At 49.5% G+C, this 26,505-nt stretch overlaps 2 protein-coding genes across 2 annotated transcripts in view; both read right to left on the bottom strand.

Annotated features, from left to right (window-relative positions):
* The window catches only part of LOC137846905 (uncharacterized), a 426,139-nt gene that overhangs the window by 318,037 nt on the left and 81,597 nt on the right, over nt 1-26,505 (bottom strand). The window lies entirely within an intron of this gene.
* Nucleotides 17,722-18,657, bottom strand: LOC137846912 (olfactory receptor 14A16-like). Its single transcript, XM_068665018.1, has one exon. It carries the CDS (start codon nt 18,655-18,657, stop codon nt 17,722-17,724), a length of 936 nt encoding a protein of 311 aa, XP_068521119.1.

Below are 26,505 nucleotides of genomic sequence, written 5' to 3' on the forward strand. Positions count from 1 at the left end.
CAGTGCCAGCCTTCCATGGAAAACTATGTAGCAGTTTTTTCTTTCCTGCTCTTTTCTACTGCCAAAGGAAACTCCATCAGGGTGGAAACCACTCCTGAAGTAGGCATCCCAACCCAGCAGGCTCCTTGCGGCCTCTCAGCCAACCACACACAAGTCACCTCAGCAGAAGCTTCCAAGCCAGGGGCCTGCTGCTGGCCTTGCAGCTTCTTGTGGAGACACAGCCAAGCCTTGTGCCTCCTGCTGTGCAGTCATGGACTCAAGCAGAAGGGACAGGACAACCCATCTGGGGGCCTTCTTTCTGCCTGGGTCCTCCTGGGTCTGGAGGCAGAGGGGATCCCCCAGTCAGCATGCCAAGCAGGTGCCTTCTGCTGGCCTAGCAGGGCCACTGCCAGATGTCAGCCCAAAAGTGCAGATCCCAGGGAGAAGGCAAGGCTGACCTGCCACCTACAGGCACAAGTGACCTCACAGTCCCTTTCCGTGACACGTTCCTGCTGCTGCCCTATCACGTGCAGAGACAGAAGTGACCTCACAGTCCCTGCCACAGTCACATTCCTGCTGCTGGGGCAGGAGATCCTGAGGCAGAGTTTAGCTCCTCAGAGCATTCCCACCCATCTCCTCCTTGTGACCCACAAGCTGATCAGATCCATGGCCCCTCAAATTCATTTGGGGTAAGGGTTTTGTTTAGGTCTCTTAAGCAGTTTTCTGGTGTAAAATGTATCATTTTAATGCTAGTATTAAGTGCAGAGATCAGAGTGATTAAGAGAGTAAGAGCTAGGGGAATCAGCTATGTGCTGAGTTTTGTCTTTTAGGGATACTTTGAGGTCAGTCATTAGAGTAGTGGATTCCTGTCAGGGTGCTGAGTAGCATATAGGTTTAGGAATTTAGTTTATAGGTCGAAGCTGGGGAATAGCCTTGTATGACTATTTAAATTCACAGTTACAGCAGCATCAGCATAACCTGAACCCTCTTACCTCTACAAAATCCTTAATTTTGGCTGGCCAAGCCGCTATTTCCTCCTCTCTATCTCATATTTTTCCTGACCAGGCTTCTCTTGATTTCCCCATATCAGTTATCTGTTTAGGGGCATGCTTATGATGCCTTGCATGATCTTAGACTGTCAGTGCTCTGTTGGCTACTCTATTCCTGAGAAAAGCGTCACTTAATACACGATGGAAAAGGACACCAAAGTCCATCAGAGCACCCTGCACAATGTGCCCAGCAGCTCTGCAGTGCCACAAAAGTGCGATTCCTGCCTACAAGTTTTCTTTCCAGAATGGCTCCTATGGCTCCAGGGTAACTTTTCCCAGGCACTCAGTTCCCCAGGCCACACCACTCTTGCCCACAGGCCCCACGTGTCTCTCCAAGCCTCCCCTCTTCCCCTGCAGTAGTGGCACCTCACTGCAGCAGGTTGGTGCTTGTCCAGGCTCAGGGGTGTTTGCTGAGGGCCCGCCCCGTGTGGGGAGTGGTGGGGAGGAAGAGAGCAAGGTCATCTCCTGGGGCATGGCTGAGCACAGCCCAGCCATCCCGCACCATGGGCAGGCCCCTGCTCCCAGGCTGAGGCACACATGCAAGGTGGACACTTCTCCATCAGCCCACTTTCACGCAGGGCCCTTCAGCCCTGCCCCAGTCCCAGGACTGACCTCGTCCTCCTACTCCATGCACAGACAGCTGCTAAAGCTCTGAGTGTCTCTGTTTCTCACAGCTTTCACCCAAGCCCCAAGTGGGGAGGGCCAAGTCTCCTGGCCCTCCCCACTGCCCAGCACTGCCTCTCTGTGACCCTTCAGAAGGGCCTTTGGGCTTCCTCAATTGTCCTGGTGCTTATTAGCACCTCCTTGGCTCCTTCCAGAGCTCAGAGGGAGCCTTCTAGTCCAGCACAGGGCCCTGCACTGGCTGTGGCTGGGATGGAGTTACTCTGTGCAGATCATCTCCTGTGGTTCTGTGTTTTTGATGTGTCTAGAGCAGTGTTGGTAACCCATGGCTCTGGTCCCTGTTCCTGAGCATTGCTTGCACAACATCAAGGCCTTCTCTGCTTCTCACTCTGCCCGACCAGCAAGGTGGTTGAGGGTGGGCAAAAGTCTAGGAAGGGAACCCGCTGTGACAGCTGACCCAGCCTGACCAAATGGATGTTCCATGGCACATAACATAGTGCTCAGCAATACATATTGGGATCATCTTTCCAGGACAAGGTGGCACTCTCTCAGAGACTGCGTGCACAATGGTCTGCTAGTGGGAACTGATGAGTTACAAAATGTTCATCATGTTTGGCTTTTGATTTTTATTTCTTTCTTTTTTCTTTTCCTTTCTTATCCTGATGTGTCTTTCTGTCAACTTGTGAGTTTCACTTACTTATACTGTTCCCTCCCCTCTGCCCTCTAGAGGAGGAGGAAGCAGGCAGCTCATACATGTGTAGAGTCTGGTTGGGGTGAGCAAGGAGGAGGCTGGCTATGGTGCCAGGAAATGGAGGTCCGTGAAGCTGCAGGAGCCCTGCTCTCCTGCCTGGCAGATCCCCAGCACACAGTGACTGTGCCCCGCAGGGCCAGCCCCGCTCCCCAGGCCAGCACAAGAGGCCTGGGCCAGCCACAGGGCAGCCTGTCCTGAGCAGGGGCCTGCACAAAGAGCTTTCCCTTTCCCCTTTCCCCATCAGTGCAGGCCCAGCAATGCTGCCCTGCTCTTCCCCAGGGCCATCCCTGCTCCCAGAGAAGGCCCATGGTAATGTGTCCATGCTGGCCTGGCCAGCCATTGCTGCTTCCCTCCCCATGCTCCCTCAGGGCCCCAAGCTGGCAGTGGTGCTGTGAGAGCCAGGGGCTGTGGTGACCCGGGACCCCGCGGGTCTTCGCCCTGCCCGTGCTGCTCAGGGTGGGCAGTAGACTCAACTCCATGGGGATCTCTGCTGCTGAGCCCCTTTCCATGTGTGCTGATGGCTCAGCAGCACAGGGCAGTGCTGGGCAGGGCCATGGGGTGTCTCTGAGGGCACAGAGGGCAGGCGAGTGCTGCACCAGACCTGGTCCATTAGGCCTCAAGAAGGTTATCCTCAATTACTCTACACTCTTAGGGGTCTTTGTCCTCTGGCTCTTCAGCACCACTCGTGCCATGGCAGAGCTGTCCTTACCCCATGGACTCCTCAGTTTCCCCTTTTTCTTTACCAAACTCTTCTTTGGATGGCCATTAATTTTATGAGGTTCTAATCCCTACTATCTCAGCGTTGCATGTTCTCCCTGCAGATCCCCTGACATCTCCTGGCAGCTCCAGATTCCTCTCCAGGCTGATAGTGGCCTTGAGCCCCACTGCCATGCGGATGAGTCCAAGACCGTTTGTTGTCAGGTCCTGCCATAAAGCTCTTGGTAAAGCCTTTGCTCCCTCACAGACTTCCCTTGGACTTCAAGTCTATATTCTTCAAATAAAACCCCATTTTTGGTACTAGCAGGGAGACAGCTGTGACCCAGGGCTGCACAGTGCCTGTTGCTGCCTGTAGCCACAGGAAAGCCACTGTAGAGAGAACAGGACTGTCACCAAGGTACACGAGATATCAGGGCTTACCCAGAAAAAAAGAAGCACAATGTGGAAGCCAAAAGAGAGCAGCAGGGAAAAGGCCATGTCCTGCTGCTGGCCGTGGCCATGGCTCCAGGGAAGCAGCAGCCCCGACCCAAAAGCAGCAGAGAGGCAGAGCCCAGTGGGCAGTGAGGGGCAGCCCCGAGGGCCACCGGGGCTGTTTCTGCATGTGGCAGCTGGGCTCTTGGCCCTGAGCCCCTCCTGCATGCTGGGGTGCTCCCCGACCTCCAGAAGAGTTGGGAAGAGAGGGATACTGAGACCAATCAGGTTCTGACAGCTTCTCAATTGTCATTATCTACAAGGCAGGCATGGTTGTACAGGTACATGAGATATTTGTGAGAAACAGAAAAAAAATTGAGAGATATGAAAATAAAGATACCGTTATTAAATTAAAATCTAAAGATGCAGTATAAATATTACAAAATAAGTATAACAAAAAAATATTCTAAAAATTTTATAGAAAAACGGTGAGTCCTGACTGGATTGGGGGCTTCAACATTACTGATGAAGAGGCATGTATCCAAAGAGTTTCTACAAGGCATCCTTGAGCTGCTGGTTCCCCATGCTGTAGATGAGGGAGTTCAGAGTTGCACGAAAGACTGAGTACACAACAGCCACAGCCAGACCCAGGGACAAGGAGGAGACTGAAGGGGGCTTCAGGTAGGCAAACATTCCAGTACTGAGAAACAGGGAGACCATGGCCAGGTGAGGGAGGCACGTGGAAAAGGCTTTGTGCCAGCCCTGAGAATAGGGCATCCTCAGTACTGCCCTGAAAATCTGCACATAGGATAGCACAATGAAAACAAAACTAAGATAGACTAAAGAAACACTAACTACAATAAGCCCAACCTCCCTGAGGAATTACTTTGAGCAAGAGAGCTTGAGGATGTGGGGGATTTCACAGAAGAACTGGTCCACAGCATTGCCTCGACAGAGAGGCAGGGAAAATGTAGTGGCCGTGTGCAGGACAGCATTGAGAAAGCCACTGCCCCAGGCAGTTGCTGCCATCTGGGCACAAGCTCTGCTGCCCAGGAGGCTCCCGTAGTGCAGGGGCTTGCAGATGGCAACGTAGCGGTCATAGGCCATGACGGTCAGAAGGGAATACTCTGCTCCAATGAAGAAGACAAAAAAGAAGACCTGAGCAGCACATCCTTGATAGGAGATGGCCCTGGTGTCCCAGAGGGCATTGGCCATGGCTTTGGGCAGAGTGGTGGAGATGCAGCCCAGGTCGAGGAGGGCGAGGTTGAGGAGGAAGAAGTACATGGGGGTGTGGAGGCGGTGGTCGCAGGCTACAGCGCTGAGGATGAGGCCGTTGCCCAGGAGGGCAGCCAGGTAGATGCCCAGGAAGAGCGTGATGTGCAGAAGCTGCAGCTCGCGCGTGTCTGAGAATGCCAGCAGGAGGAACTCAGTGATGGAGCTGCTGTTACACATTTCTATCCCCTGGGCAAAGAAGTCTGTCCAAAAGAAGAAGTGACATTGTAAAGCTGAAGGAGTTCTTTGACCAAAATACATTACATGTCTCATAGAACAGTCACACACAACACAATCTTTCACATTCCTTTCACTGGAAGAGCTTTCTTCAGCTGCCTGGCTTATTCCTGGTTGGTGCTCTGAGGGTGCCACAAGAAGCAGGGAGCTGTGCTGTGGGCTCTGCAGCAGTTAGTCCTGGGCTACAGCAACAATTAGAAGGGAACCTGGAGTGATCTGAGAAGTCCCTGCAGCAGGACACCACGAGAAGATCAAATAATTCCCTAAGAAACAACAAAGGTGGTGTCAGTACCATCTCTATGCTCAGGTGTTTGAGATGCCTCAGAGCAACAGCAATGCTCAAGGAGCCTTAGTCTCTGCTACAGATGTTCCAACTCCATGAGCATCCTTCTGCCTCAGCACATGGGCAGGAAAATGAAGCTGATTTTAAAAAGTGCACTGCTTTCAGGTAGCTGTCACCAGGCAGTTCTGCAATGCAGTGCCCTGGGGAGGTGTGGGGCTGTGAGCAGCCTGTCCCAGGCAACAGGCTCTGGGCAGCAGCAGGACCCTGCCCTTTCCTGCCCTGCTGGAGGGGCTCCTTCCACCTGCAGCTTCTCCCCACAACCCCTGGGCAGCTCCCCAGGCAGGCTGAGTGCTGAGCCTGGCAGGCAGCAGAGGCCCTGCCCTGGCACAAAGCCCCTGGGGCACAGCAGGGACCCTGCTCTGCATCACAGCCCTGGCCATTCCTGCCTGCACCCCTGGCATCTCCTTCCTCCAGGACCTGCCACTGCATTGACTTCCAGCCAGAGACTTACCAGGTTCAAGGCTGAGAAATGTTCTCCCCCAGTGAGCTCTGTGCATCCTGCCACTTTTGCCTGCCTTTAAGCACTCTGTCTCTGCAGGCAGTGCCCCCAGCCCTGCTGCGCTGTGCAGAGGAGCTGCTCCTGGGCACAGCTGTCTCTCTGCACCACGGCCCTCTTGCCACGAGTTCTCTCTGTCCCACAAACCCAGCCCAGCTCAGCACCACAGCACCAGCCCAAGGCACTGCAATCACCACTCTGGGGGCTTTGCTGATGAGCCCACGAACCTCAGGCACTCAGAGACAACTGAAGACATCTCTCCAGAAGTCCAAGTCAGAGGCAAGTTTCCTGCAGTGTCCCCCTGAGGGCCAGCACGGACACAGCCTCCCTTGGAGCTCGTTAGAGCAGAACCCTGGAGGCAGTGAGGACAAGGAGACAAAGGCAATGTGAAGGTGACACTGATGTGTAGGAAAACTGCATGTGTGTCACCAAGCACAAGGGCCAGGCCTTGACCCCAAGTGCTTTGGAAGGGAGATCCTTTACTTTAAAGGTTGCTCAGGGCTCTTTGTGGGGCAGTAGGAGATGGGGATGTGCATGGCCAAGTGCAGGAGAATGGTACGACCCCTGCCTGCTTCATGGATGAGGGCAAGGAGGCAATGAGGCCCTGGTTCTTCAATGATAAGCTGTCTCCTCATGGGCCTCAGTGGCAGAGAAAACAGCCATAGCCATGGACACAAAGACCTGGTCCTGTTGGGACTTTATTCCTTGTCACAGTCCTCTACCCTGTCTATACATGGCTTTCCTAGGGACTGTGAGACCTCCACATCTTTCCTTTTTGGCTGCAGACCCTTATCTCTGTGGTGTCACAGCAGATGTGAGCTGAGTCTGATAACTCAGATCTTCTTGGTGGCCATGCTCCTCAGAAGGCAGCTCTGTAGGAAGCTGGCCTGGTTCATGGTGAGCAGGCACCACTGCTCGTATGGCATCCGTCGTGGTGCCCAGGCCTTCTCCTTCTGGCCACTACTCACTCAGCAGTGTCCCAGTCTGACCTGATGTGTGGCATTCCTCTTCCTCTGGTACAGGACTGGGCTCTTCTCCATGTGAAAGTCAAGAGTTTTCTGAAGTCAAAATCCTGCAGTTTCTCAAGGTTCACCCAGAGTGATGCTCCATCAGCTGTTAATGTCAGCAGGCAGACAGTTCAACCTTTGTGTGATTGTGTTATATCTGACCAGACAGCAGTAGCAGCAAGAGTTGCATGGAAATTTGGATAATTCAGGAGTAACCAGCTAAATGGAATTGCAGCACAATCATTCACGGGCAGGGGATGGAAGGCTGTCAGGTTCCACATTTGCTGTGCTTTCTTCTCATGCATGCTGTCAGTTTCTCTGTAGTCGTGTCCTGAATGTTATGTGGCTGTACAGGTCAAAATTGGACGGGCCAAAGCCCATCTGGGGCTCAATCCATCTATTACTGTCACAGACAATAAAATAAAAATAAAAATAAAAATAAAAATAAAAATAAAAATAAAAATAAAAATAAAAATAAAAATAAAAATTAAAAATAAAAATAAAAATAAAATAAAAATAGTTTAAATGAAGGAGGATTAGAAAGAATCATAATGCTTTATTGGATTTTGGGGGGAAAACCTGGTGATAAGGAATGAGGTATAGGCTGAGACACTTAATGCCTTCTTTACCTCTGTTACTAGCAAAAATAAACAGTTGTTCCCCCAGTAATTTCTTCCTCCTCATGGCCAGTGCCATCCTTCCAATGCACATTTTGTAGCACTTTTTTCTCTCCTGCTATTTCCTACTACCAAAGAAAGCTCCATCAGGGTGGAAACCACTCCTGAAGTAGGCATCCCAACCCAGCAGGCTCCTTGCGGCCTCTCAGCCAACCAGACACAAGTCACCTCAGCAGCAGCTTCCAAGCCAGGGGCCTGCTGCTGGCCTTGCAGCTTCTTGGCTAGACACAGCCAAGCCTTGTGCCTCCTGCTGTGCAGTCATGGACTCAAGCAGAAGGGACAGGACAACCCATGTTGGGGCCTTCTGTCTGCCTGGGTCCTCCTGGCTCTGGAGGCAGAGGGGATCCCCCAGTCAGCATGCCAAGCAGGTGCCTTCTGCTGGCCTAGCAGGGCCACTGCCAGATGTCAGCCCAAAAGCGCAGATCCCAGGGAGAAGGCAAGGCTGACCTGCCACCTCCAGACACAAGTGACCTCACAGTCCCTTTCCGTGACATGTTCCTGCTGCTGCCCTATCAAGTGCAGAGACAGAAGTGACCTCACAGTCACTGCCACAGTCACATTCCTCCTGCTGGGGCAAGAGATGCTGAGGCAGAGCTGAGCTCCTCTGAGCATCCCCACCCATCTCCTCCTTGTGGCCCACAAGCTGATCAGATCAGGGTGAGCAAGAGAGTAAAGATAAATGAGAGGGGCTATGGGTTGAATTTTTGCTTCAAAGGATACTTTGAGCTCAAGCATAAGAGTAGTGGATTTCTGTCAGGAATCCTGTCAGAATCCTGTGGAGTAGCATTTAGGATTGTAGATTAATGTCACTGGTTAAATTAGGGGCAGGTCTTTACATGACTATTTTATGTCACCGTTAGGGAAGAATCAACATTGCCTGAACATTCTAACCTCACAGAAATCATTAATTTCTGCTGGCCAAACTCCTTTTCCCTCCTCCAATCTCACATCTCTCCTGGCCAGGCTTCTCCTGACTTCCCCATATCAGTCATCATCTTAGGGGCAGCTTTCTGATGGCTTTCATGATCTCAGTGTATCTGTCTCATATCTGTTGGCTACTCCTTTCTAGAGACTGACATGGCACCTAAGTCAGGATAGAAAAGAACACAAAGGCTGTAGGTGAACCCTGTACAATATTCCCAACAGCTCTTGTACGACCCCAAAATTTTGTGGACAGGGTGGCAGTGGCAAGAGAGCAGCTCTGCATGTCCCAAGCACTGGTGCTCCCTGGCCATGCTGCTGGGATGGGACTCTTTTCCTCTGCACCCCTGCACACGGGCACTGCCCCTGCAGAGCCAGGATCAGAGTCAGAGGAAGGCTTCTCTCTGTAGATGTCAGAGTCTGATTTTTTAACGTGTGATTTGTGCTGTTGGATTGTGGTTGTCAAGCATCTTGTGCTTTATCCTGGCAGAAAGCTCAGCACCACATAGCTCATCCTCACCCCCAAAATGCTCATGTGTTGAGATAAGGATGGTTTGATAGCAAAGGAAAGGAAGAGATGTTGCTGCTGCTGATGATGATGATGATGATAATGTAGTTTAATAAATCAAGCGATGCACAGTGCAGCTGCTCACCACACACTGACCGATACCCAGCTCGTCCCCAAGCAGGGGTCCCCCTGAACCTGGCCAGACTGCCTCAGGATCTCCTGTGTAGGTCCTTCGACCTTACTTTGTTTTACATCAAAATCAGCGGTGGTGGGACTTCATTCAGTCCACAGATATGCACCATTATCTTCTACTCCCCATTAGAATTTTGCACTGTCCATATGGGACTATTAAAGGGTGAGAGAGCCTTGATGATCACTCCTTGGCTCTCCAGTCAATGAACCAGGTCATGCATGGGAATCAGGGAGTCTCTGTTAGTGCAACACTGCCTCAGGTGCACTGTTGTGGTAATGATTGGCACCTGCTCTTCATTGGCCATCAGTACCTCCACAGCAGAAGGGCCCTGTGAGAGAGTGGGCAAGGTAGACAACTGTTTAAAGGTAAGCCTTTGGATCTTTGAAGTACCCTTTCCTGAAGGAGTCTATACTAAGGATACACAGAGCTTCTGGGCCAGTCTCAATGGGTTGCTTTTGCCACTCTTTCCCATTAGACTCACATCAGCCTCCAATACAGTTAACTACTAGGATTTTCCCATCATTCCAGAAATACAATTGGGTTCTGGCCCTTTTAGCTCGATGGCATTACACTACACTGTGCATTGGTGTCCTTTAAAACCTAGCACCTGCTGTGGGTCTGATGTGCCAAGCAAGTAATCCTCAAAGTCCAATACACCCAGTTGCCTTCTTCCTCCCCCCAGTTAGAGGTAGAACCCTCTAGTCCCGCTCATAGTATTCATGACTCTGTTTGGAGGACTGCCTGCTAGAAACAGGAGCAGCAATTTTCTCAGAAGAACCACTTTTTGTGAATGTTTTTCCTTGTGCTTCATGTATCCATGCCTCTAGGATGGAGGTAGATTTTCCATCCCATTTACTCATGGCTTCTCCGTGGTCACACAGTCAAAACCACAGAGCTGCACGTGGTATGTACCCACTATATCACCTTTCTTGAGTAGAGGGACACTTACACCTGAGAGCTGAGCTATTGGTTTGTGCAGGTGGGGAGGAAGATATATTCTCTTGCAGCTGTTGGACCTACTCAGACAGTTTCTCCATAGACGAGACACAGGCTGATAGGGAAGAAGAGAGACTTTCTTTGTAATGCCATTGCTGGCTAGCTGATTCATCCACCATGGGTTCCTCTTGGTCTTTCCTGGTCATTATTGTCAATGAGTTGGCATATAATGACGGTGCGCTCCGTACAAAGCTCTGCCCCATGGGTCACGTGCACTTGACTTCACCTGGATCTTTGGAAAGCTGTTAGTTGCCTAAGTTTCTAGGCAACTAATCACCTCCAACGTGGCTAATTCCCTCAGGTACTGGATACCCCCTATGGGAGCTCAGTTTGGAAGCCTGTGGAATCTGCTAGACACAGAAATAAAGTAGCTAGTAGAAAAATGCAAGATAAGGTACAAGACAAGTAGCACAAGGTCGAAGAAGAAGTAACAACTGAGGAGTTGAGAAAACAACCAGCACGAGCGATCTGCATGACAACAAATCAACGAGCAGAATAAGAGCGTGATAGTCGCATGAACACAAGTATAGCCACCAATGAGCGAGCTTGCGTGGTAGCATACCCGGCACATGCAAAGATGCTAAGGGTATAAATGCAAGAATGTATACTCGATAAACACTTCAGTTGCACACCAGCCTTGAGTCGTGTGATCAATTCCCTTCAAATGGTGACCTCGACGAGATGGGAGATTTGGGACGATCAACGCAGGCATAGCGACCAAAGGGAACCCCGCTGAACAAATCTAGCTGACAGCAGGACTGCAGCTTCCACCCCAGGACTGCACCTAACTCCAGGTGAGCAGCAGGCAGAAGTATGGGGGCGAACCTATCGGCCAAGGAGGAGACAATAGTGAAATTGTTGAGCAAACTCTTAGAGAAAAGAGGGATAAAGTTGATCCATATAAACTGAAACTACTGTTAAAAGTTTTTGCAAAAAAGCGGCGCCCCGTCAACTGTATCAATGATGTTTGATTTAGCTACTTGGGAACATGCAGGGGCTATCTGGGACGCTGCTTTTCGGGGAAATACCACAGTAGTGGAGGTAATGACAACTTGGCGTTTAGTAACTGAAACGTTAAGAGCTTGGTGGGCAGAAAAAAAAAGGTACAAACTGCAGTGGCACAGGCAAGAGAAGCACAAGAAGGTGCTTGTGCACTGACAGAAAAGACCAACCTGATTGATTTTGAAAAGGAGGCTGAAACAAGCCCTAGCCCATTTCCTCCACCTCTGTAACCATCGGTGCCCCTGACAAGGGATGTTTCTATGGCCTCCATCTCTTCCCAAAGCGAGGCCCCTCGATCAAGTAAAGATTTTGACCCTTGCAAGCGTTGGGACAGTATACTCCAAGAGGCATTGAGAGATGGGGACCTGATAGGCATGGCTTTTCCAGTAACAGTACGGAATAATGGTCCAAATGAGTATAATGTTTTTCAGTGGGACTTGATAAAGGAACTGAGAAAAACAGTCACGACCTACGGATTGCATGCGCCTTTTACACAATCATTATTAGAAAATGTGATGACAGGTCAGTTGCTGGTTCCGTATGATTGTCGCCAAATAGCTGCTATGATCCTCACCCCGACTCAAAAATTGTTATGGGAAAAGAAATGGAGAGAACTGTGTGAGATAGTGGCACTGCAGAATTTAGAAAGAACATTAGGCGACCCTCTTATGGGTGCGGGGCTTCCTCAGTTTATGGGAACTGAGCCGTTAATAGACCCACGATTACAAGCTTGGCTCAACGATGCCATCTTGCGACAGTCAGCCCAACTAGCATTACAAGCCCTGCTGAAACTGCCAGAAGCAGAAAGGAGCCAGCCTTCTTTTACTAGCATACGATAAGGAGTCAATGAACCTTATATGCAGTTTATAGACAGATTGATGGATTCACTGGACAAGCAAATAGGTAATCATGAAACTAAAGAGGCTTTCATGTTGAAACTGGCGATTGAAAATGCTAACACAGATTGTAAAAGGATTCTGCAATCCATGCCTAATGGGCCAACCTTGGTACAAATGATAGAGGCTTGCAATCGCGTGGGGTCTGTTGAACACCATACAACCGCACTAGCCAGTGCGTTCGCTGCAGCATTAGCGATGGACAATGATAAGCGATGTTTTCGGTGTCAAGAGATAGGACATTTTGCCACTAAGTGCCCACAGAAAGGAGGGGGTTCTGTGCCGGTGAGTAGTTTGGCTCCTCCTGGTGTCTGTCCTTGCTGAATAAAAGGGATGTCCCCAAAAAGGGATGGCACTTGGCCAGCCAGTGCCACTCAAAGCATAATGCAGAGGGACAAACCTTACAGCCGCGGAAGGGAAACGGGAAGCTGAGTGCGGGGCAGGGGTGCGTGGTGACACAAGGACCCCATGGGGGCCAGCCAACTCCAAATGCTATGCGAGCCGCCTCTCGAGTTGTGATGACATCCGTAGCGACTCCTTCGCAAAACCCCCCAAATGCGTCACCACGGGTTCCCTCTCTGCCAAAACCCAAGGAAGTGCCAGAGTGGATGTCTCCACAAAAGTAGCTTGCACTGTGTGGGACAAGGTCCAAAAAATACCATTGAATGTCAAGGGACCGTTAGGGGAAGGATGCAGTGCTATATTATTGGGACGATCCAGCACCACTCTGATGGGACTTTTTGTGCTACTGGGGGTGATCAACTCTGATTATGAAGGCATAATACATGCAATGGTTTGGATACACTCACCTCCAGTACATATCCCTGCTGGGACACGGCTAGCTCAACTGATACTATTTAAAGCTGTAGTGCCCCGTACAGAAACTAATACACAGGGTGATGCAGGGTTTGGATCAACAGGACAACCAGAAATCCTCTGGGCAGCCACTCTCACCACCTCAAGGCCTATGATGACTTTAACATTTTATTATCCAAAACCAGCACAGACTACCCAGGCAGTTATTTCTATGTTGGTGGACACTGGGGCTGATGTCACAGTATAGCCATGAAGGACTGGCCGAAGGACTGGCCTTTAGAATCAACCACGAAGGGACTTGTAGGAGTAGGAGGATCATCGCAAACCTATCCGTCCAAATACAAGCTAACAATCAAAACACAAGAAGGCTCTACCTTTTCCATACGTCTGTATGCCACTCTTATCCCAATTAGCTTTCTTGGCAGAGACGTGACGGCACATGGAAACTTCATTGTGAGATGCCCTGAAAATTTTCGGTAGCGGCCATTGAAAAGTGACCGATAATGAAACTCACCTGGAAAACTGAAAAACCGGTGTGGGTGGATCAGTGGCCTCTCCCCGCAGAACAGGTCACAGTGCTATAAGAACTTGTTCAGGAGCAATTGAAAGCAGGACACATAGTCCCAACCACCAGTCCATGGAACTCACCCGTGTTCGTAATTAAAAAGAGTGGGAAATGGAGATTACTACATGACTTAAGAAAAATAAATGAGGTCATGAAAGAAATGGGATCTCTCCAACCAGGTTTGCCTTCTCCCACCATGATTCCGCATAACTGGAATATTATTATTGTTGACCTCAAGGACTGTTTTTTTTACCATTCCACTCCACCCTAAGGATGCACTGTGATTTGCATTTTCGGTACCAAAAATAAACAAAAGCGAACCCATGGACAGATATCACTGGACTGTTCTTCCACTAGGGATGAAGAATTCTCCAACCGTATGCCAAATGTATGTTGCTAAAGCTCTGGCCCCTATTAGAAAACAGTATCCCGAGACCTATATTTACCATTACATGGATGATATATTGGTAGCGGTGCCTACAGAATCATTAACCCATGAAATAATTCAGAGGCTGAGACAAGAACTGCAAACATGGGGGTTGCAGATAGCCCCCGAGAAAATCCAAGTAGAAGCACCATGGAAATACTTGGGCTGGAAAATCTTACAACAAACCATTCAACCCCAAGCCATTACCATCACACAAGAAGTTAAGACATTGAATGATCTACAGAAGCTTATTGGTAATATTAATAGGATACAAAACTATTGTGGAATTAATAACCAAATACTATCACCATTGTTCGATCTCCTGAAAGGTGACAATGATATCAACGTGCCTCGGCAACTGACAAAGGAAGCAAAGACAGCACTGAGTCACATAGAAGGAGAACTCATGAAGCAGCAATGTCACTGACGAGCAGAAGGCTTGCCTATTCAACTTTATTTGTGTAACCAGGACCCGCAACCCCTAGCTCTTATAGCGCAATGGGATCCAAATGCCCCTGATCCATTACTTTTGTTGGAATGGGTATTTCTGCCACACCAACCCACAAAGACACTAGCAACAAGAGTGGAGATGTTTGCAGCCTTAATAAAAAGAGGCAGGGAAAGAATTGTAGAAATAACCAGAATTGAGTCTGAAACCATCGTAATACCCATTGTGAAGGAATATCTTGATTGGGAGAAAAATGGACAATGGCAGCACACGATCGATATGGTACAGGGCTCCCCCCAAATTGTAGAACTGCATGCTATTATTATGGCTTTTAAAAATTGGTCCAATTAACCACTAAACATTGTGGCAGATTCCCAATATGCTGTAGGAGTAGTACAACGAATAGAAAGGGCACAAATACGCCCCATTCAGAACGAGATGCTGTTTTTAAAATTCAAAGAGATCCTATTCCTTGTTGAGCGACATCTGTACCCATATTGTATGATACATGTTCACAGTCATACTGTGCTACCAGGCGTTTTCACTGAGGGCAATGCTCGAGTAGATCTTTTAACCAATTTGGCCATACAACCCCCAGTCCCTAATAAACTACTTCAAGCTTGCACCTCCATTCAATTCTTTCACCAGCCTGCTAGACCATTGGCCAAGCAATTCTCTATTCCACTAGGAGATGCAAAACTTATTGTACAAACTTGCCCTGACTGCCAACAGCTACAGGGACCTTCACAGGAAGTGAACCCTAAAGGTCTTAGCTCACTACAACTTTGGCAAACTGATGTGACACATGTTCCTGAATTTGGCAGATTGAAATATGTCCATATATCTATAGATACTTTCTCACATGCTGTATGGGCAACTCCCCTGCATGGGGAAACAAGCAGACATGTTCAGGCACACTTTTGTTTTACCTTTGCAGCTTTAGGCATTCCGCTAGAGATCAAAACTAACGGACCCGCATACGTCAGTAGCTCCACGAAAAAGTTTTTTCATACATGGGGTATAACCCATAAAACGGCAATCCCCCACTCTCTGACAGGACAAGTTATAGTAGAACGCACACACAGAACACTTAAGTCTTTGTTAGAAAAAAAAAAAAAAAAAGAGGGAAAAAATGGAAACACCACAAAACAGAATAGCAAAAGTGCTATATGTGATGAATCACCTAACCATGCCTTTCTCACACGAAGAGGTATCCCCAATAGTAAAGCATTCGGGGGCACAAAAAACAGGCCTCACCTCATTATATGAAGAAAGACCATTAGTCGAAAAACGTAATCTCAATACTGGGGCGTGGGAGGGACCATACTCTTTTAATAACTTGGGGCCGAGGGTATGCTTGTGTTTCCACAGAAGGAGGACCAAAATGGATTCCAGCGCGAGCAGTATGACCCTTGTTGGAACCATCATCCTCTTCAGACTCTGAGGCCTTGGAAGATCCTGGGTCTCCATCCAGCCTCGACAAAACATCTGGGTCACCCTCGCCAACATGACAGGGCAAGAGCATATCTGCCTGTTCATGGCGACTGCATATAACCCGTTTACGACGCGCTTAGTTGGCATACCACTAAGAGAGGAGCATCTGAGTGACATCAACAACACCAGCCTTCTCATCCACAGTTGGAACAGCTCCAGTCCAGGGAACATCAGCAAGGAAATGATGAATAATTGGGATGGCTGGGCACCATACCTTCCTCAAACAACACTGGAACCACAAGAACTCGATATTCTAGGTTGTGTTAATGCACCAGCCTGTATAAGGTTTAACTATATTGGTAGTAACCTCACAGCAATTGATGTCACACCTGGACTAGGAATATACCGCAATGAATCAATGTGGTGCAACTACACTTCTCCTAATGTGTCTAGATCCTCAAATGTCCTGCTAGCACTGCCACCCGGAGTGTTTCTCATCTGTGGTGAAAGAGCATGGCAGGGTATTCCATCACATATCAAAGGGGGACCATGTATCTTTGGTCAGTTAACCTTATTTAACACCTAATACATTAATGACACTAAATATTACAAAGCACCACAGGCACGCTAAACAATTTGTTCAGCATTATCAGGAGAATTGCAAAGACAATCTAGATTTCTGGCAAGTTGATAAAGTCATCACTGCTTCGTTTTTCGCACTAGGTGTTGCTGCTGCTCAAGCGCTAACAACACTTAACAAATTAGGATGCTGGCTTGCTAAGCAAACCAATGCAACTTCTGTGGCATTGAGTGCGTTATTAACTGACACTGACTTTGTTAGACGTGCAACTCTGCAGAACAGGGCCGCAATAGGTTTCCTACTGTTAGCACAAAGTCATGGGTGTGACGAATTTGAAGGCATGTATTGTATGAACTTAAGTGATAATTCTCAGTCGATTCACCAACAATTATCCAAACACAAAGAGCTCACAGACAAGTTAATAACTATTATATGGGGGCTGGAATCATGGTTGTAAAGCCTGGGAATAGGGGGATAGTTGAGAAAACTTATAAGAGGAGCGCTTGTGCTGATTATGGTAATTGTGATTCTGTTAGTTGTACCATGCCTATTTCAATGCTTACAAAAAATGTTTTTATGCTCAGTGCAATTGGCTTGGCTGATAGAAACAAAAAAGGGGGAATTATGGGAGCTCAGTATGGAAGCCTGTGGAATCTGCTAGACACAGAAATAAAGTAGCTAGTAGAAAAATGCAAGATAAGGTACAAGACAAGTAGCACAAGGTCAAAGAAGAAGTAACAATTGAGGAGTTGAGAAAACAACCAGCACGAGCGATCCGCATGACAACAAATCAACGAGCAGAATAAGAGCATGATAGTCGCATGAACACAAGTATAGCCACCAATGAGCAAGCTTGCCTGGTAGCATACCCGGCACATGCAAAGATGCTCAGGGTATAAATGCAAGAATGTATACTCGATAAACGCTTCAGTTGCATATCAGCCTTGAGTCGTGTGATCAATTCCCTTCAGCAGAGCCCAGTGGGCAGTGAGGGGCAGCCTGAGGGCCACCGGGGCTGCTCCTCCATTTGGCAGCTGGGCTCTTGGTCCTGAGAACCTCCTGTGTGCTGGGGCTTCCCCCCCAGCTCCAGAGGAGATGGGAAGAGACAGCAGATGAGACCAATGAAGTTCTCATGACTTTTTGTTGTCTGCACCTACACAGGAAAACTTGTTCTAAAGGTACAGGAAACTAGTTGGTCAACACGCATGAAATATTTACAGGCAGGAGCCTAAGGAAAACATTATACATGTATAAAAATCAAGCACAAGTTTCAGAAAACAATGAAACAAAAAAAAATACAAAAAAAAAAAAGAAGCTTTTCCAAATATTTTCTGAGATATTATGAGAGGATAGTAATGATGGGATGATGGAACTATTATTGTTTATAAAGTAGCAGGTATCCAAAGAGTTTCCTCGCTGCATTCCTTAGTTCCTGGTTCCTCATGCTGTAGATGAGGGGGTTCAGTGTTGGAGGAATCACCAAATACAGAAATGAACTCACCAGGTCCAAAGATGGGAAGGAAATGGAAGAGGGCTTCAGGTAGGCAAACATGGCAGTGCTGGAAAACATGGAGACAATGGCCAGGTGAGGGATGCACGTGGAAAAGTCTTTGTGCTGGCCCTGCTCAGAGGGCATCCTCAGCACTGCCCTGAAGATCTGCACATAGGACAGCACAATGAAAACAAAGCAACCGAAGACTAAAGAAATACTAAACACAAGAGCCCAAACTTCCCTGAGGTAGGTATCTGAGCAGGAGAGCTTGAGGATGTGGGGGATCTCACAGAAGAACTGGTCCACAGAATTGCCTTGGCAGAAGGGCAGGGAAAATGTAGTGGCTGTGTGCAGGACAGCATTGAGAAAGCCACTGCCCCAGGCAGCTGCTGCCATCTGGGCACAAGCTCTGCTGCCCAGGAGGCTCCCGTAGTGCAGGGGCTTGCAGATGGCCATGTAGCGGTCATAGGCCATGATGGTGAGAAGGAAATACTCTGATGACATCAACAAGACAAAGAGAAAGACCTGTGCCGCACACCCTTGATAGGAGATGGCCCTGGTGTTCCAGAGGGCATTGGCCATGGCTTTGGGCAGAGTGGTGGAGATGCAGCCCAGGTCGAGGAGGGCGAGGTTGAGGAGGAAGAAGTACATGGGGGTGTAGAGGCGGTGGTGGCAGGCTACGGCGCTGAGGATGAGGCCGTTGCCCAGGAGGGCAGCCAGGTAGATGCCCAGGAAGAGCGCGAAGTGCAGGAGCTGCAGCTCGCGCGTGTCTGCGAATGCCAGCAGGAGGAACTCGCTCACTGAGCTGATGTTGGGCATTTGCTTACTTTGGTCAAGGACACTGTAAAATGAGAAACAAAACATATATAGAGAGTGAGACGGTGTGTTATGAGTAATGACTGTGAGCAAAAATCAGTTAATCCCCAATTAAAGTCTTACATTCCCTCTTTCTAAGAGGATCTTTTTGTCTCTCCCTGTCTGGATCCCTGCTGTGTGCTTGCTGAGTGTCCTGTACACTGCAGCCTCCTTTGCCCAGCAGCTCCCAATCAACCTGCTCTGCTCCATTTGAGGTTCCAAGAGGGAAGGTTCCTGGGCAGTGGCCCCCTCTGCTGAGTGAGGGGTGTTTGGCTGTGTGCCTCTGTGTGCATCTTCCCTGTTCAATATCCAGGAGACAAAACCAGTGGGTGGATCATGCGTATCTGGCTGGAGAAAACAGGGAGCATCTCCTCATGCTTCACCCTTCGTGCACAACACTCCCTGTCAGAATCAGGCACCACCAGCTGCCACGCTGGGCAAGGGAGAGAAGCAGGCATGGGCAGGCAGGGCAGACCCAACCCAGTGCAGAGGCTGCGGTGTTGGTGAGGTAGAGCCTGTCCTCACAGCCCTGTGCCATCTGCCCTGCACAGAGAGCAGAGGGACAAGAGGTCTGGAGTTTAAGAAGCATTTGGAATGTGCTCCTGGTCATATGGTAGGAGTTTGGGCGAGCCTGCAGATGTGTCCTGCCACACGCTGCCCTCTGTTGCTGCGCTCCTCAGTGCCTCCAAGCCCTCTCTCCTTCTGTCCTCTCTGTGTGCCAGCTGCAGTCAGAGCCCCCAGCCCTGCTGCGCTGTGCAGAGGAGCTGCTCCTGGGCACAGCTGGCTCTCTGCACCACGGCCCTCTTGCCACGAGCTCTCTCTGTCTCACGAGCCCGGCCCAGCTCAGCAGCACAGCACCAGCCCAAGGCACTGCAATCACCCCTCTGGGGGCTTGGCTGATGAGCCCACAAACCTCAGGCATTCAGAGACAATTGAAGACATCTCTCCAGAAGTGCAAGTCAGAGGCAAGTTTCCTGCAGAGTTCCCCTGAGGGCCAGCACTGACACAGCCTCTCTTGGAGCTTGTTAGAGCAGAACCCTGGAGGCAGTGAGGACAAGGAGACAAAGGCAATGTGAAGGTGACACTGAGGTGTAGGAAAACTGGATGTGTGTCACCAAGCACAAGGGCCAGGCCTTGACCCTGAACCTGTGGGAAGGGAGATCCTTAGCAGTCACACCTTGCTCAGGGCTCTTTGTGGGGCAGTAGGAGATGGGGATGTGCATGGCCAAGTACAGGAGAATGGTACGACCCCTGCCTGGTTCATAGGTGGGGGGTGAGGAGGCAATGAGGCCCTGGTGCTTAAATGATAAGCTGTCTCCTCATGGGCGTCAGTGGCAGAGACAACAGTCATAGATATGAACACAAAGACCTGGTCCTGTTGGGACTGTCAGCCTTGTCCTCTACCCTGTCTATACATGGCTTTCCTAGGGACTGTGAGACCTCCACATCTTTCCTTTTTGGCTGCAGACCCTTATCTCTGTGGTGTCACAGCAGATGTGAGCTGAGTCTGATAACTCAGATCTTCTTGGTGGCCATGCTCCTCGTAAGGCAGCTCTGTAGGAAGCTGGCCTGGTTCATGGTGAGCAGGCACCACTGCTCGTATGGCTTCCCTCGTGGTGCCCAGGCACTCCTCCTCATGGCCACTACTCACTCAGCAGGGTCCCAGTCTGACCTGATGTGTGGGGTTTCTCTCCCTCTGGTACAGGACTGGGCTCTTCTCCATGTGAAAGTCAAGAGTTTTCTGAAGTCAAAATCCTGCAGTTTCTCTAGGTGCACCCACAGTGATGCTCCATTCTATCAGCTGTTAATGTCTGCAGGCAGACAGTTCAACCTTCGTGTAATTGTGTTATATCTGACCAGACAGCAGCAGCAGCAAGAGTTGCAGGGAAACTTGGATAATTCAGGAGTAACCAGCTAAATGGAATTGCAGCACAGTCACTCAAGGGCAGGGGATGGAAGGCTGTCAGGTTCCACATTTGCTGCGCTTTCTTCTCATGCATGCTGTCAGTTTGTCTGGAGCTGTGTCCTGAATGTTATGTGGCTGTGCAGGTCAAAACTGGATGGGCCAAAGCCCAGCTGGACCTCAATCCATCTATTACTGTCAAAGAGAATAAAATAAAAATAAAAATAAAAATAAAAATAAAAATAAAAATAAAAATAAAAATAAAATAGTTTAAATGAAGGAGGATTAGGGAGAATCATCATGCTTTATTGGATTTTGGGGGGAAAACCTGGTGACAAGGAATGAGGCAAAGGCTGAGACACTTAATGCCTTCTTTGCTTCTGTTACTAGCAACAAAACCAATTGTTCCCCTGGACATTTCTTCCTCCTCATGGCCAGTGCCATCGTTCCAATGCACATTTTGTAGTACTTTTTTCTCTCCTGCTCTTTCCTACTGCCAAAGGAAGCTACATCACGGTTGGAAACCACTCCTGAAGTAGGCATCCCAACCCAGCAGGCTCCTTGCGGCCTCTCAGCCAACCAGACACAAGTCACCTCAGCAGCAGCTTCCAAGCCAGGGGCCTGCTGCTGGCCTTGCATCTTCTTGGCTCGACACAGCCAAGCCTTGTGCCTGCTGCCCTGTCATGGACTCAAGCAGAAGGGACAGGACAACCCATGTTGGGGCCTTCTTTCTGCCTGGGTCCTCCTGGCTCCGGAGGCAGAGGGGATCCCCCAGTCAGCATGCCAAGCAGGTGCCTTCTGCTGGCCTAGCAGGGCCACTGGCAGATGTCAGCCCAAAAGTGCAGCTCCCAGGGAGAAGTCAAGGCTGACCTGTCAGCTACAGGCAGAAGTGACCTCCCAGTCCCTTTCTGTGACACGTTCCTGCTGCTGCCCTATCAAGTGCAGAGACAGAAGTGACCTCACAGTCCCTGCCACAGTCACATTCCTCCTGCTGGGGCAGGAGATCCTGAAGCAGAGCTCGCATCTCCCTAGTCCCTTAGGGACTAGGACTCACTTTTCTGGGTTAGAGAGTAAACAGAGTTTTTTTGGGAACGTTTGGTGTACTTCTGTGGTTAGGGTATAGGCAAGCTCTGTAGTTTAGCATTTTATTTAGGTCTGCCAAGAAATCGAGGGATAAATAGAGCATTTTAATACTAGTGTCCACGGAAGGCATTTGGGTGAGTAAGCCTCATCTTTGCAAGGAATGTAAGGAATAATAAGAAGAGATTCTAGAGATACATCACTCGGAAAATAAAGGCCAAGGAGAGTGTACCCCCTGCAATGGATGAGAAGGGTGGACTGGTAATGACAGACATGGAGAAGGCTGAGGGACTCAACAACATCTTTGCCTCAGTCTTCCCTGCCAGTCAGGCTTCCCAAGTCTTTCATTTCCCTGAACCTATAGATGGAGGCTGGAGGTGCAAAGTCCCACCCACTCTAAGTGAAGAGCAGGTTTGAGACCACCCGATGGAACTCAACAAGCACAAGTCTATGGCACCTGATGACTTGCATCCCGTTGTCCTGAGGGAACTGGCTGATGCAGTTGGCAAGCCTCTCTCCATCATATTTGAAGAGTCCTGTCAGCTGTGTGAAGTCCATGGTGGCTTGAAAAAGGGAAATATCACTCCCATTTTTAAAAAGGGTAGAAAGGATAACCCAGGGAACTACTGAATGGTGAGCCTCAGATCTGTGCCTGAAAAGATCATGGAAAAGATCCTCCTGGAATCAGAGTCAAGGCACAAAGAGGTGATCCAAGACAACAAGAATGGCTTCACCAAAGGGTAAATGGTGCCTGGCCAATCTGGTGGCTTTCTACAATGGAGTGACCACATCAGACAAGAAGGGAAGACCAACCGATGTCATCTACTTGGACTTCTGTAAGACCATTGCCATGGTCCCACATGACATCCTGGTCTCCAAATTAGAGAGATACAGATTTGATGGGTGCACCATTCAGTGGAAAGGAGTTGGCTTGAAGGTCACACCCAGAGAGTGGTGCTCAATGGTTCTATGTCCAAGTTGAGGCTGGTGATGACTTGTACCTCCGGGGTCTGTCCTCAGACCCATATGGTTTAATATGTTTATTAGTGACATAGACAGTGGGGTCGAGTGCACCCTCTGCAAGTGTGCAGATGACACCAAGCTGAGAGGTGTAGTTGATGCAACAGAGGAAGGGATTCCTGTGCAAAGGGCCCTGGGCAACCTGTTCTCATGGGGGGCATCCCTGTTCATGGCCAGGGGGTTAGCAATAGGTGATCTTTAAAGTCCTTCCAACAGGAGCCATTCTCTGATTCTATGGTCTCACGAGCTCTACCTCAAGCATGACTCCCACCCCATCAGCCTTCTTGTGGTCTGTCACCTGACCAGAACAGAAGATGCCTCACCATCATCTTCAATGCCATGTGCATGCTTCTGGCCTTTACGGTCCCTATCTGTGCCACATTCCTCCTGGAGGTCTGTCAGCTCCAGAGACAGAAGTGGCCTCCCAGCCTCCTTCACATCTACATGCCTCCTGCATGCCCAACAGATCCTGAGGCACACCTGATCCCATCCCAGCATTCCCAGCCAGCTCCTCCTTGTGGCCTCTGATCTGATCACATACCTGTCATCTCATATGCTTCTTCCAATGCAATATGACTGCTTCAGGACCTCACAGTCCCTGCCCTACGCCAAGCATAAAAACCACACAAGGTAGGGGTAGGAGTGGGCTTGAAGCTGAGATGTGCTGTGTGCATGGTGGAGGGCTTTGGGGGTTAGGTGTTCAGGTTAATGTTTAGGGATTAGTGGTCACATTCCAGGGTTAAAGGAATGGCAAGGGCTTCAAGGAATTGTTTGGTGTTGTGCCTAAGGATCCTGCTCAGGGTTTAGAATAAGGACAAGCTTTGAGGACTTCAGTTTAGGTCTGGTTTGCGGCCTAAGGCTAAGGCTTGCACTTTTCTCCTTGGTTAGGCTTCATCATCCTTCTGCTTGCCCCTCTACTAGAAGATGGGTTTGACATCTGCCTTTTCCAAATCCCGAGGAAAGTCTTTGATCCGTCTGTCCTTTCCAAGGTATTTGAAATAGGTCTTATGACAATGTCAGCACCTCCCCTAGCACCTCTCTCATCCTTCCCACACCACCGCTAAGGAACCTGAGGATTGACCAGGGGATGATGAATGTTCGGAAAGAACTTGCTTAAGATCTGTGAGGTGGGCATCTGCATGATTAGGAAGAGGAAGATTGGATACATATGCAAATTTTGAAAGCAAAACCAAGAGTATCACCGTGGCACTGCAGGACAGCTCCAGCAATGGGGCAAAACCACACAAGGGTTGCTTGACACTGGGGCCACAGAACAGTAGCTGGGAGGAGGAGAAAGAATTAGTGTACATAGAGAAATTCCCCTGGTTCAGGTACAGCTGCCTTCTGGAGTCAGACCTTCCACTTCTCGAGCCTTGCAGAGAACAGGGATGGCATACAGCCCAGGGCTGACTGTAGGACATGGCCCCCAGCAGGAAGCACTGCGGTCATGCAGAAGGTGCAGCTGAGAGTGCTGCCACCTCTGTGAGCAAAGGGGGTGCTGTCCCCAGCCAGGAAGCTGGCCAGCATCTGGCACAGGGTGCTGGAGCTGTGCAAGGACAACTCTCCCCCAGGAAGAAGGCCATGGGCATCTGCAGGTGTTTGGTGTTAGGCACCAGCACAGTGATGAGGGTGTTCCACATCCCAGTCACCGTGATGGTCAATTAAGAGGGGAAGAAGAGATTTGTGTATGGATAGGGGATCTTCCAGATGGAGAGCTAGGGAAACTCAATGAATGGTGTCTTAGTGTCTCATTTCACAGAATCACAGAATTTCTAGGTTGAAAGAGACCTCAAGATCATCGAGTCCAACCTCTAACCTAACACTAACAGTCCCCACTAAACCATAACCCCACTAAACCATATCCCTAAGCTCTACATCTAAACGTCTTTCCTTCATGGAAACACTTTTAGAGCATTCTGGTCCCCCCTCTTTCGTTAGAACATGTTCAGAGGGGTGAAATGATCCCTGGCAGTCATGGCTGAGGTGTCCTGCAATACACTGGGAACAGAATAGGAGTTAAGGGAGGGAAACATTTGTACTCATATTTGACAACCACAGTACAAGAGCAGAAATCACACTTTAAAAAATCAGTCTCTGACATCTACAGAGAGAAGCAGTCAGTGATGTCTTCAGTCTGCTTCAAACAACACACCCCAGCAGAGACCCTGCTGCTTTCGGGAGCTGTCAGCCCTGAGGCCTTGGGGACACCTCGAGGGAGCCCAAGGGCACAGAGCAAGTGATGCCATGGTCGGGTGCTGTGCTGCTGCTGTGCTGCTGAGCTGGGCCGGGCTCATGGGACAGAGAGAGCTCGTGGCAAGAGGGCCCTGGTGCAGAGAGAAAGCTGTGCCCAGGAGCAGCTCCTCTGCACAGCGCAGCAGGGCTGGGGGCTCTGACCGCAGCTGGCACACAGAGAGGAGAGAAGGAGAGAGGGCTTGGAGGCACTGAGGAGCACAACAACAGAGGGCAGCGTGTGGCAGGACACATCTGCAGGCTCTTGACACCGTGAGGCTCTGGCAGCAGGGCCATGCAGGTGGGGTTGCCAGAGGGGTCTTGTACAGCTGGCACATCTGATGGCTGATAGCATTTGTTGGGATGGGTCTCTCTGTTTCTCCACAAAAGAGTAGAAAATGCTGTAGAGAATAGCATTTATGATTGCATATTTCAAGAGGAAGAACAAGAGAGGGGCTACCTGAAAGGCAAGACTTTTTCTGTAGCCTGTGCTTGCAGATTCCTGCAGTGGAGGGGAGGCAGGTTTCATGGTAATGGATTGTCAGTATTGTTGTGGAGACTGAGACTGAAAGAGAATTGCAGTGAGAGATCAGTTTGTCAGCAATGAAGTTTATAAATTCCCTCCCCACACCTCAGAACAGAAACTGCACCAACATCATTTTGTGTTCCTCTCAGGTTTTATTCTAGCTGATCTTTACGAGTTGCAAGGCCCCCAATGCCCAGTGCTGGGAGACATCCCTGTCTTTAGGAGGTCTCTGCTGGCCTGAAGTGAGCACAGATCATTTGCAATGAGGATGAGCTGCCTCCTCTGCAGGCAGAGCTGCAGCACAGGAGGGTCTGCTGAGTGTCCGTCTGTCCCTCCCTGGCCTTGCCTCCCCTGGCAGCAGCACGCTGGCATTCCTCCTGGCTTCTCCAGCTGGCCGTGCTGCTGCTGGTCTTGTTCCCAGGCTGGCTGGGGATGGGGGTTTCACATGCCCATGGAGTGAGCCCTCAGTGTGCTTGAGGGAAGGGGAGTATGGGAACAGGGTGAGGGGTCTGGAGATGGGCACTTTGTACCTGGATGTCTCTGCTCTCAGCAGTGTTTAGGTTCTTCTCAGATCAACCTCTGAGTACAACTTTCCTGCAACACTCACAGGGTGGCTGAGACCAGCACTGATGAACAGATTGTCTGCCCTCACTAAAGGACACTGCACTATAGGCCCAGTCCCTTTTTCTTTGAGGATACGCAATATTTTTCTTATGTGCTGGAGAAATGCCCAGGATTTCTGTTTTAGAAAAACTCAGCCAGTGTGGTAGGTTAGTAACAACAAAAAGTCTGACCCAATAAAATAAAAATTAAAAAAACAAAAAACAAAAACACGTATATACATGTATATCTGCTCTGAAGTTGGGCAACCTGGGAGCAACACTGGGGCAAGGTTCTTTGATATCAGGAGTGAAGTGAGTCTGAGATTACCCAATGTTCCTCCTTACCTCTGGCTATTGGGCATAACTGCCTCTGCCATTGCCCGCAGAGGAGTCCCCTGCTCACAGGGGTACCCTCAGGCATCAGGAAGAACTCATGAAAATGACCTGCCAAA

The sequence above is a fragment of the Anas acuta genome, chromosome W (genome assembly GCF_963932015.1).
Source record: "Anas acuta chromosome W, bAnaAcu1.1, whole genome shotgun sequence".
NCBI classification, from domain to species: Eukaryota; Metazoa; Chordata; class Aves; order Anseriformes; family Anatidae; genus Anas; species Anas acuta.